Source organism: Neophocaena asiaeorientalis, unplaced genomic scaffold (genome assembly GCF_003031525.2).
Source record: "Neophocaena asiaeorientalis asiaeorientalis breed wild unplaced genomic scaffold, Neophocaena_asiaeorientalis_V1.1 scaffold392, whole genome shotgun sequence".
In the NCBI taxonomy this organism is placed as follows: Eukaryota; Metazoa; Chordata; class Mammalia; order Artiodactyla; family Phocoenidae; genus Neophocaena; species Neophocaena asiaeorientalis.
In genome coordinates, this window is record NW_020174421.1 from 1251022 (window position 1) to 1263985 (window position 12964).

Consider the following 12964-nt stretch of genomic DNA (forward strand, 5'->3'; position numbering starts at 1 on the left):
TTTTCCACTGGACCACCAGGGAAGTCCCTCTGTTAGGCTTCTGAGTGCCTGCTGAGTTTTTGAGGATTGGGTACAGGGGGATGTGAAGGGGCGTATACTGCTAAGGCTGTCTGGAATGGGTGTGCAGATTTATTTAAACTAGCAGTGATGTTTGTCCTGACAGCAGGGCAGAGGGTTTATTTCCTCCACTTCCTGCTTGCCCTTCCTAGTGTGAAGTGCATGTGAGATGGAATTTTTGTTAGGAATATCAGCCATTTTGATGAAAATAGGTTGAAATACAAAGTTTTGATCAGAAGAACTCATGTTTGTTTATAGGTTGGGTTGGCTTATTTTCCTTTCTGGCGGATATTTATGCTTGCATGAACATTTCATTGAGTCAAACAAATTAGAGATGTAGAAAGGGAAAGTTGATCATTTCTCTCTCCCAACCACTTTCTCATAGGGGTAACAGCTGAGTATCTTTTCACACTCATATAACATATATAAACATATATAGGTTCCCCACCCTTTAAATAATCTTACTCTTTGTATTTTTCTGAAAAATACTTTCCCCAGTTAATATGAACACCCTCTGACGAGTCATTATAAGTAATATATTAGCAGCACCGTGTGACACATACAGATGTTCTGTACTTTATTCAAGCACTTACCTATTGCTGGACATTCTGGGTACTTCCTCTGTGTGTGTGTTTGCCATTATTGTTGACCCTTGGACAACTAAGGGGATTACGGGCGCCAACCCCGTGTGCACTTGAAAATCCGAGTATAACTTAACAGTCATCCCTTGGTATGTGTGCTCTGTATCTGCTGTTCCATATCCTCGGATTCAGCAAACCACAAATCATGTAGTACTGTAGTATTTCCTATTGAAAAAAATCCACGTGTAAGTGGACCTGTGCAGTTGAGAGCCATGTTGTTGAAGGATCAACTGTACAAGCAATGCTGTCATAAAATCTTCTACATATACCCTTACAGACTGGTGGATTTATTTCTGTATTCACCTTTCCAAGGGATGTGCTTGTGCAGCCTGTGTTGGTTCTAAAGGTGATCCTTTGTTTGTAGGTCAATGTGCGGAATGGAATGAGCTTGCAAGACTGCCTTATGAAAGCTCTCAAGGTGAGGGGCCTGCAACCAGAGTGCTGTGCAGTTTTCAGACTTCTCCACGAACACAAGGGGTAAGAACTCAAAAGTCAGCCAGCTCTTCCTTCATACTAGTAAGGATTTCCTAGCTTCAAATAATAAGTGTTTCCATAAAAAAAAATTGTACTCGCTTCCTATAGAATAGTGAATATTTGAATACCCTTGTTTATAAAGAGACAATTCAGAAAAATAAGATACCAAGAACTTGAAAATTTTGCTTGAACATTGCATTGGAATATAAAATACATGTTAGTTGTTGGGTAGTGTTTCCATAGAAGGAAACAGTAATGTCAGATGGTATGTTTCTCAAGAGCAAGATTTTTGTGTTTGCTATAATGCAGTTAACAGAGCGGGTACTCAGAAAGTGTTTCATTATTATTTATAGTTAAAGAATACTGTCTTTAAGAGATTAACTTTTATAATTCACTCATTTTTATTAAGTTAATATTTACTGAATCCCAGCAGTTTGACAGATACAGGGCTAAAAGATGCAGGAGAATTTCTGCTTCAAGGAGGATCAGTGTAGTTCATCCTATTCCTAATGGTGGTAGCAAGATAGAGGCATCGCCTCAAAGTCTAGGAGTAATACCCCGTAGCATCAGAGCCATCTGTGACTGTTACCTGTTACTGTTTCCCCCCAAATCTGGGATAACAACCTTAATTTTACCTTCTTCTTGGAAAGTGCTAGTTCTGTTACTGATCTTTAGCTTACATCTTTTATATTTCAAGGGGCTCCCTAGTTTGAGAGACTAGCCTAGGTAATGAGTACTCAAAATGTTGCCAGAAGTTGGCTCCCTGTTCACTGATGCCGAATAAAAATACAGAGACAGAGATTTGGAAGGTAAGAAATAGAGAAGCTTTTCATTTTCTTTGCCAGGCAAAGGGAAGACACAGCAGGCTAGAGCCTCAAGAACTGTGTCCCCCTGTCCTGGGGAATTACAGGGGGTGTTACAGGTGGAACTAGCAGTCCAGGTAAGTGATAAGGATGAAAGTGGTGAAGGTCTTGTATTCTTCTTGCAGTATTTTAAAACAGTCACCCTTGGCATCAGGCAGTCTGGTAATTGGGTCCATTTATCTCTGGGTTATCAGCCGGGTGACCTACTTTATGAATGTAAACATCTACAAGGGGTGATTTGCTACAAAAGAATGCAGCCAGAATAAATGCCAGGTGCAGGGAACAATTCATATGGAATCAGAGAGTAATTAGCTTTGTTTAGCTTTGTGAAGGACAAGTCTAGCTACAAGTGTTTGTTAGTAGTAACAGCTAAAGAATAACCAAGATTGCTTAACTCTTTCAGTCCTGTTTATGCTGTTTCCCCAGGCTGTTCATTGTTTATTTTCCTTGTTTATCAGAAAAGTTTCATTTCTATTTTTGCTGCAACAAAAAGGGTGAGCATAAATTCATCTGTTTATGTTATTCCTCTCAGCTTAGGGGCTTTTTGCTGAAGTGCAAAATCTTTGAAGCAGATGCCAGTTTCATGTGGGTACAGTCCCAGGTTGGTCCCCAAGCCAGTGCCTGGTGCTCCCTAAAGACTAGAGAGACTCTGAGACAGTGAGGGGCTTGAGCCACTCTTGTCCACGCTGTATTTGTTTGAAGCTACCCTAGGTTCTCTTTTGGATGGATGGCACCTCAAGACTGATCAGGAAACAGGACTGACCCTCTCCCTCTTCATTAGGGCAAAACAGGACTTTGGAGTAATGTTGGGTTTCCCAGACCTTGTATAGGGAAATATATTAAGGGATGGATTATTTACTGCCATGTAATGAGAAAGGTGGCTCTAATAGACTTCTCGAAGGTGAAGGGAGAGGTTAAAATGGTGCTGTGTATGTGGTGTTCTCTCCCTACCTGAGAATATTCTTCCTTCAGGAAATGGGCCAGATAAACTAGATAAGACATGAGGAAGGAACTGGGAATTAATTTTTACTTAAATGTACCTATTTTTCTGTCTTGTTTAGGCACAGTAAGAGTGGTTTCAGAGTAAATTTTAAGACAGTTGAGTCTTTCATCAATTTATATGTATAGACTCTGCAGACAGTTCTACAGATTTGAGCCCAATCTTCATAGAAAAGTGCATTTTATTTGTGATTCCTTTCTATTTATGTATTTTCTAGATTGAAGTAGGCTAGTGATTAAATTTTGCTACTGTAGCAATATTTGTAACCCATTTTGTAGGATTTTAGGATTTTTATAGGATTTTAATGTTATAAAGTCCAGTTTATTGCATGTTTCCTTTATCATGAGATTGTTTTATTTCATTGTTTAAAAAAAACTTTATTCTAAGAGTACAAGCTTTGGAGTCTGACTGACCTGGATTCCAAATAGCCCCTTACACTCTGTGTGTGGCCTTGAGCAAGTTACCTTCTTAGAGCCCCATTTCTCTCATTTCTAAGATGGGGATAATAATGTCCACTTCATAGGTTTTTTGTTTTTTTCATATTTATTTGGGTGTACTGGGTCTTAGTTGTGGCAGGCGGGCTCCTTAGTTGCGGCATGTGAACTCTTAGTTGCAGCATGCATGTGGGATCTAGTTCCCTGAGCAGGGATCAAACCTGGGCCCCCTGCATTGGGAGCACGGAGTCTTATCCATTGCGCCACTAGGGAAGTCCTTACAGGTTTGTTGTATGAATTAAATGTCAGTGTTGTCTGGGATTTAAGTTAAGTTTTATGTTTATGTAGCATGAGCTAAATGGTAGCTGTTGTTATTACTGGTATTCAACTCTTTCACCTCATTTAAGTGTTTCCCTTTCATATTATGTTTTTTAAAATCCTCTTTAGTAAAAAAGCACGTTTAGATTGGAATACTGATGCTGCCTCGTTGATTGGAGAGGAACTTCAAGTAGATTTCCTGGATCATGTTCCACTCACAACACACAACTTTGTAAGTTGTAGATCTCTTCTCTCTTTGTGGTATGCTGGGTGCTTTGGCTGGCACAATAGGAATTTCTCAGAGATAATAAGTATATATGTTGTTGGATTGTTTAAAGCTGTGCCATTGTTTACGGTAAAGCAATTTAGGTGTCATTAGATCACAGATGTACTTTAATTTCTGTGTATGAATTTTACAAATGTTGGACGTGTGATTCTCCATTCTCATAAAACCTCTTGGGGGTCAAGAAGGAAATTATTTTGTTGTTTATTCAGTATAATTTACACCTCTGTTCTTGTTCCAGGCTCGGAAGACCTTCCTGAAACTTGCCTTCTGTGACATCTGTCAGAAGTTCCTGCTAAATGGGTTTAGATGTCAGACTTGTGGCTACAAGTTTCACGAGCATTGTAGCACCAAAGTACCTACTATGTGTGTGGACTGGAGTAATATCAGACAACTCTTGTAAGGCATTGTTCTTTTTTCAAAGAATATAAGGGGGCAGGGAGATATAAACCCCTTTTGAGGATGCATACTGTATATTTGACTGACAAGTCTGGGTTTTAGACTTATTAAGTGAATTATCATGATCTGGAAACGATCTACTTTAGAAACATGACAGTTCTGAAACTAGCAAGTTTTAAGGTGGTATATAACACTCTAAAACGAGTTGGTAGGAGTATTACCTGTCAAATAGAGATTGATATACTGTGCTTCAGTAAGGCAAAGAGCAGAGGGATATGAACCCCCATCCCCCCCCGATTTTTTTTTACTAGGTTGCTAGTAGACAGTACTCTGTCTACTCTTAAACAACACTGAACAGACCTCTGACATCGAGAAGGAGCAGAAAGTGTGGTTGGTGCTGTTTTCTTCACCTCAAACTAGGGAAAACATTAGTCTTAAAATGATATTACAGTAAACCTTAAAAAACACATGTATCCCTCAGGAGACAAACCAGTTACTAAAATATATTCCATATAGACAAACTGGTTTTTTTTAGTAAGGTTTAAATTAAAAGTTACCTATTCCAGAGAACCTCTTAAAAACTATTAACAGGGATATGAAAAGTCAAAGGTGAACTTTTATCCTATTTTGAAGGTACCAGAAAAACTAAGGAAACGTTATCATTAAACTACCACGGGAACATCTTTTTTGCTTACGTGGTAGTCACGTGTTGCTTTTGCAAAGAGAGCTTGGGTAGCATAAACAGCACAAACTTTGGAGTCCAGCAGACATCGGTCAAAATCTCAATGTTGTCATTAACTATCTGTAATCCCCTCTGAGCCTCAGCTCACTCATCTGAAAAACGGGGGTATTACCGTGGTTGCAGTGTTCTTTTTTTTTTTTTTTGTGGTACGCGGGCCTCTCACTGTTGTAGACTCCCGTTGTGGAGCACAGGCTCTGGACGCGCAGGCTCAGCGGCCATGGCTCACGGGCCCAGCCGCTCCGCGGCATGTGGGATCCTCCTGGACCGGGGCACGAACCCACATCCCCTGCATCGGCAGGCGGACTCTCAACCACTGTGCCACCAGGGAAGCCCTGCAGTGTTCTTTTGAGGCTTAACTGAGATAACGTGAACTTACTGGGCACCAAGTGCTCATCTCATGGAGGGAAGATGCCCAGTTAATATCACTTTTCCTCTTATTTATGACTTTTGGTGCTGAAGGTGATCTATCCTTCATATTTCTGTCTTTTCATTTGTGCGTTTCTAAGACAGAATGTTTCTGAAAAGCTCTATGTGATACAGGTTATGAATTGCCCTACTCTAGCTTAAAAGAACACGTTATTTTGATATGGCTGGACATTTGGCCAGTATTCCCTAGAAATGCACACTAGAGAGACTCTGTGCTCATTGGCCGGTCAAGATTGTTCACATTCTGTAGTCATTCAAACCCAGTCACTTGGGTACCCCCTTACCCTGGGTAGCCTGAAATGGTCCAGTAAAATGTGACCAGGAAAAGTTGAGTTTGAGTAGCTGTGAGTTTGCAAGGCCAGGCAGACTGACTGTAAAATTACTACTGCAGGTCTATAAACCAGTCTTCCTCTGATTTCATTTAGGCTGTTCCCAAATTCCATTGTTGGTGATAGTGGGTTCCCAGCACTGCCTTCTTTGACAATGCGTCGGATGCGAGAGTCTGTCTCCCGGATGCCTGTTAGGTATTTTTTTTTTACCTACTGCTTTTCTTTTGGAAAGTTTTTTGTTTTTTTTTTAAAACATCTTTATTGGGGTATAATTGCTTTACAATGGTGTGTTAGTTTCTGCTTTATAACAAAGTGAATCAGCTATACATATACATATGTTCCCATATGTCTTCCCTCTTGCGTCTCCCTCCCTCCCACTCTCCCCATCCCACCCCTCCAGGCTGTCACAAAGCACCGAGCTAATATCCCTGTGCCTTGCGGCTGCTTCCCCCTAGCTATCTACCTTACTACGTTTGTTAGTGTGTATATGTCCATGACTCTCTCTCGCCCTGTCAAAACTCACCCTTCCCCCTCCCCATATCCTCAAGTCCGTTCTCCAGTAGGTCTGCGTCTTTATTCCGGTCTTACCCCTAGGTTCTTCATGACATTTTTTCCCCTTAAATTCCATATATATGTGTTAGCATACGGTATTTGTCTTTTTCTTTCTGACTTCACTCTGTATGACAGACTCTAGGTCTATCCATCTCATTACAAATAGCTCAATTTCATTTCTTTTTAAGGCTGAGTAATATTCCATTGTGTATATGTGCCACATCTTCTTTATCCATTCATCCGATGATGGGCGCTTAGGTTGTTTCCATCTCCGGGCTATTGTAAATAGAGCTTTTGGAAAGTTTTATTGGGGCAGGTGGGATTGAAAGCATGAATACAAGAGTTCCCTTGCGTTCCCTCCTTTCTCTGTGTAAACCCTTTGCTGCTTCTGTGGAACTCAGCATTGGCGTTAGAGCAAAACAGAACTTTTTCTCTGTGGTCCTCTAGTTGTTAAACTCTGGAAAGTGACTCTGACTACAATTTATTCTATTATCCTAGCATGTCCCTTGTATCTCATTACATTTTAAAGAGTTTGAGATTTTGCCTTCCTCAGTATGCAATGAGCCTCAGGGAAAGCATCCCAAAACGATATACAATGGTTTGGTAAGAATAAAACCCTCAACTTTGAAATGCTTATTATGGCCTTGCATTGCTAAAACCATGGTATTGGATTGGCCAAAAAGTTCGTTCGGGGTTTTCCATAACATCTTACGGCAAAACCTGAACGAACTTTTTGGCCAACCCAATATTGAATAAACTGCTATCTTGAAAAGAATCTAATTAGATTTTTAATATGAATATCTGTTTTAATGTGCCTGTGAGTTTGCACATAATTTGTCTTTACTCTGTTTTCCAGCTTTAAAATCAGAGTTTTGTTGAGTCCACACGCCTTACTGTTACACATGAATTTGGAACCTAAAATAAATCTACATCTTTGTCCAAAATATCTGACTTTAATTTATATATAATCATATAATATTTACTGGCCTTTGTAAGACTCATGGAAATTGTTAAAGGCAGTATATCTCAGAACAAGGAATTTGTACTGAAGTGATATCTGGATATATTTGTATATGACTTTTATTTTTCTTGATAATTTGAAAAGCAAACCTGACTGAAAAACTGTACTTGCTTCTGAAGATTTAGGTAGAAGAAACCAGGCCTCTGAAGGCATTAATGTTGAATTGCCTGGAAAGGCAATTGTGATAGAGCAATTTCTCTTAGAAAAAAAGTCTTTTATCTTTTGAATCTATGCATGGTGCTACTTGAATCTAAACAAAACTCCCGAGTAATCTTTGGAGCAAATAATGAAAATGTTATACCTAATGCGTGTTCCCAGTTTGGTTGGTGGGAGAGTGGCGTTGGGTAAAAGAGTCCAGTGATAAATTTCGCGGTTAGGTATTGAAACCTAAAAACTGAATTCACATTAATTGATTTTGTGAGCTGTTTATGGGGGGAGAGAACGCACAGTGGATAAAATGCTGGCCTGTTTGCAGACATGCTTGGCAGATCTAACCATCTACTAAAAAATCTTCCTTAAAGTTTTCTAATTTAGTCTCTAAACTAACCTGGGCAAGTTCCATCTAGCTTTAGTAGGGGGTAGTATTGGTTGACAAATGCTAATCTGTTCTTTCCCAGAGACGGTCTAAAAATTCGGAGTATCCTGTAGAGGTGATTTATTAAATAGAAGAAAACTTATAACGTATTATTTCTTTTCACATGAATTCTGAGCACATATATTATTTACTTTTTAAAAATTTGCATGCAAAGGCATCTAAACAGAAGAAACAGAAAATAGGTAGTTGAAAGACTTTACCAATACAGAGGCCTGAGTGTCAACCATGGAATTTTCTTTCTCCTTTTCACCTAGTTCCCAGCACAGATACTCCACACCCCACGCTTTCACATTCAACACCTCCAGCCCCTCCTCTGAAGGTTCCCTCTCTCAGAGGCAGAGGTCGACGTCCACACCTAATGTCCACATGGTCAGCACCACCTTGCCCGTGGACAGCAGGATGATTGAGGTAATAGGGTCCTTTGCGGGTGGTGAAGAGTGTCAGTTAGTTATTTGGGTGGGGTTGAGGGTTGTGTCAAGAGAGTTTTGGGTTTCAAACCTGATAAGGAATGTTGCAGCACTTTGTCAGGTCTCTGGACTTTTTGAATTTCTTATTCACTGCATCTTGAGACTAGCTTAATTAATCTGGTTGGTATATCATTCAAATGGAGAACTGAAACTTCCTGAAGAAATGTTAACATTTGAACTGTTTCCATGTTAGATTTGAATAGGATTTCAGTGAGCTAGTGAATAAGATACATAAAGAGTAGTTTCTTTTTCATGTGGCAAAGAAAATAATAGTGATAGAGGACTACAAACTCTCTGAAAGACTTTTAAGTGATTTTATTTAGAAATAAGAGGGTGGAGTCACAGGATTTTAATAAGCAGGTATTTAGGAAGATATAAATGCGCAAAGCTAGTGTTTTCAAACTGCTTTTTCTTTTCTTGGCTTTATTGTATGTTCTGTTTGGTTTGCTTTCTAGTTCATCTTTATTAACAACTGAATACACTTAAAATACTTCCTTTGTTCTTTATTCTTCTTATTTCTCATTGCTTTGGACTAGAATAACAGCCTGAATGCTTCTCCCAGGGCGTGGTCCAGACGATTTTGTTTGAGGGGAAGAGTAGGTATTCTTCTTCATGCCTTTGCTTTCTTGTAAAGTAGCAGGATTGCTAAGACTGTCAGACAGTAGCCTGTCAAAAATGAAACAATCACTAAAATTTATGTTTCTTGTCAGACTTGGTCTCATGTTTTCTTTTTTGGCAATAGCATATTTGGGAATAAAAAAATAACTATGTGGTATTGTTGATAGGTGAAATCAGTTTCTCAAGTGAGATTTTGAGGCCAAGGGTATTAAAAATTTTTTTTAAAAATCATTTTCAACTAAAGACTAATGCTAGATTTGTTTAGCTGTTGCTCAACAGCATCACTATTCTATTTATATTTTGTTTAGAAACAAAATATGTCAGTTTGGTTGGTATGCCCTGAAAATCCTTTGATAAGCTTTTATCAAAGACAGCTGTGCTCTGTCTACATCATGAATTGTTCCTTGAAAAACCTCAGGGCCACCCACTACCTCAGGCACAGCTTACCTCAGTCAGACCTCAGATCATTTTCGACATGCTTGTCCTACCGATCAGATGTGGGAGGGGCTCAACAAAAGAGTTGGCTTTCGAATGTGGGGCCTAAACTTGTCATTTGGGGGCACTTTGGTTATCACAAGATTATTGTGAGGGGGTCACGTGTATGCAAGCTATGAGTTTTATTGTCTCTATTGTATTGTCACTAGCCCTGATAATAATACAGTAATATACCAGTTACTTTTCTTCTGATATGTGATTTAGTCGTGTATAAACACTCTGATACTTAGAGGGAACATGAAAGGTGAAAATTCTTGAAGTTTTATTATAGAATAACTAGCACATCTGTGGTGCTTAATCCTCTCTGTACTTCAGAAGCGGACCAAATTTTGATTCCTGTTTTTTAAAAATCACATATGATTCAGCATTTTAAAAGTACACTTTCTTGCTTTGTTTAAACCATCTTAGTTCTCTTTAACTAATATTTAGATTTCGAGATGATGATAAATCAGTCCAGCTGTAGAAATTAGCACAGAATTAAGTATGAGGTATGTAAGTGGATACAGGGAAGAAAATTACAACATTAAGAAAAAATCCTAGTGCATGGGAATGTACTTCTGGTCAGTAAAAATACATTGTGCCACGCTTTGACTAAAAACAAAGAATAGATTAGTTGAATAATAAAGCTACAGCTGCTAAATATTCTACTGAAATTCAAGTTATTTTGGACAGAGTTTTATCTACCTGGCAGTCATCCTGTCATACTTAAAAGCATGCAGATTCCTAGGTTTCCCGCCTTCCCTCCCAGACATACTTAAATCAGTCCTAGTGGGGTGGAGGGGCTTGGGAATCTGTATTCTTAAACACCTCTCCTGGTGATTCTGAAGACTGGCCAGGTTTGAGAACCCCAGAACCAGGCTTTATTGGTAAATTCTGAAGATGTTTGGGTGGGGCTGTGAAAGTGGGGGAGGCGCAGCTTGGCCTGTGATTCTTCTTATCTCTTGTAAAGATGTCATAGAGTGTGAGCATTCTGGTAACAGTTGTGTGAAAAAAAGGATCCTGTCTTTACTGTGGTTACACAAAGAAAACAGAGTAAGACTTCCAAGAGAAATAATCCTCTTTGAGGATATGGGGACCAGGTGTTTTTCTATTATTGTTATTTATATACTCCAAGTGAGGATTTATAAAAATGAGGATTTAGGTCTCATGGAGAGCCCTGTGATTTAAACTGTTCCACCTAAACAGTTTAATAAATTCTCAAGGTAGCCTTTGACCTCTCACCTGAGTAGAATGTAACTAGTTTCAGATCTTACCCATAAGATCTGAGGAGCATTTTGTGATGAATGAGCTCATGGCTGAGATCCGTGGGTGGTGATTTTTAGTTCTGTTTCTGCCACCTACTGGCTGTGTGACACTCGCCATGTTCCTTTATCTGTTCATATGTGTTTTCTTATATGTAAAATGTAGGTTTTAGATTAGGGGATTTACGGTCCTTCCGGCTTTCTGTGGTTTTAGGTTTGGATAAAATATGTAGTCGTGGTGCTTACCCATAGCAAATCCAACTCCTAGAGGAGTAACAGTGAACTTGCCACTGAACCCCTCATTAAAAATATTTTATTATTATTTTTTTGAGCTTCAGTGGAGCAAGATCCCCAGCCACTGGAAGGATCTCACCTTGATAGTAACTTTGCCAGCCTTCCTTTAAAGAGTATCAGTCTGCAGTGTGCATTGCTTTCTAGAGAGAAAAAAGAATGCTGCTTTATTGTATATGAGAAATTAGCATCAGTCCTCCTAATATTTGATGATAACGATCTTGGAGATATTGGCCACAGACATTTGATGAATTTAATCAAAGAAAAGTTAGAGTATGTAATTAGACCTTTGGTGTTTTAGAGATTTTATAATCAACTTTGCTCCTGTAAATCCTTCTCCCTTTCCCTCCCCCAGAGAACATCTTTTCTAGTGCAGAAATTGACCAGCTTTCCTTTTCTGTTTCAGGATGCAATTCGAAGTCACGGTGAATCAGGTACTTGTCTAAGTCATTTAGCAAATAGTCATGGGCTTTTTCTCTTTATGCTGTGCATCTTCTGTTGGCTTACCCATGTGTGAATTCTGTTTGTCTTGTCTATTAAGCCTCACCTTCAGCCTTGTCCAGCAGTCCCAACAATCTGAGCCCAACAGGCTGGTCACAGCCCAAAACCCCTGTGCCGGCACAGAGAGAGCGGGCACCGGGATCCAGCGCCCAGGAGAAGAATAAAATTGTGAGTATGGTTAACCGTACCTCTTGCATGTTAGGGTTCAATAAGAAAAGCTTAGTCAGAAATGAGAACGCCTTTAACTTTAGGGTTGGGGGACTCTAATTAAATGAATACATTATAAATATCAATGCCATTTTTGGCATGCTTACATTGGAAAACTTGCTGGTTTGTTGCAAGGCAGGGCACAACTAAAACGGTATTTTCTCAAAAGACAAAAACTGGAATTATAGTTAATATGTCTGTCTTTAAAAGATATGGGAATGGATGGAGTTGGGTTGATCTTTTCTTTGACACCCTCGTTAAACAGACTTTTAGCAGTCCATGAAGTATAACAGTGATCTCTGCTTGTTTTAGAGGCCTCGTGGACAGAGAGATTCAAGCTATTACTGGGAAATAGAAGCCAGTGAAGTGATGCTCTCCACTCGGATTGGGTCAGGCTCCTTTGGGACTGTTTATAAGGGCAAGTGGCATGGTAAGTTTGGGGCCCTTCCTTTACTACCAGGGTGAAGTCACATTTCAGTCCAGAGAGTGCCAGGCAGGCTCACAGCAGCACTCTCCAAGGGTACTTGATTGCATCTGAAGATTGAACTTAATGGTATCTCAGTGACGTTTCATACTGTTCTAAGACTCAACAATGCTATAATTGGTATGAAAACGTTTTCAGGATAATGAGAAATTGGTGAAAAAGAGTTGAGCACCATAGTGAAATGTCACAGTCTCTTAAAAACTGATTAAATACAGTGTGCGCCTGGGAGGAACATGCTTTGAAACTCCTTAAATGTGTTTAAGAGTCTGTTGCTATTAGGAGGGGCATGGATTCTGGAAACTTAAAACTGGAAAGGACCTTAGAGATTTTACATGCCAGAAAACCAAGGTCCCCAAGAGGGGGAACTCACATACCCATGGTCAAACAGTTGTGCACAGGAAAGCCAGGAGCCTCCTAAAACCGATACTCTTTGCTCTGCCCTGGGATTGGTTGTGGGAATCTCTAGATAAACAGGAATGCACAGACTTAATTCTTGAATCTGTGGGGAGTTGACATTCTTATTTTA

The 12964-nt window shown here is 39.5% G+C and overlaps 1 protein-coding gene across 2 annotated transcripts in view; it reads left to right on the plus strand.

Moving 5' to 3' along the window:
• Positions 1-12964, plus strand: part of RAF1 (Raf-1 proto-oncogene, serine/threonine kinase) — a 72003-nt gene that overhangs the window by 47899 nt on the left and 11140 nt on the right. The window contains exons 3-10 of one of the 2 annotated variants that reach the window (XM_024756437.1): positions 1063-1175; positions 3917-4019; positions 4312-4469; positions 6063-6161; positions 8389-8542; positions 11653-11680; positions 11788-11915; positions 12267-12384. In XM_024756437.1, the coding sequence (XP_024612205.1) occupies positions 1063-1175; positions 3917-4019; positions 4312-4469; positions 6063-6161; positions 8389-8542; positions 11653-11680; positions 11788-11915; positions 12267-12384 (901 nt within the window). The remainder of the gene's footprint in view (positions 1-1062; positions 1176-3916; positions 4020-4311; positions 4470-6062; positions 6162-8388; positions 8543-11652; positions 11681-11787; positions 11916-12266; positions 12385-12964) is intronic. The other variant, XM_024756438.1, reaches the window with a different exon arrangement.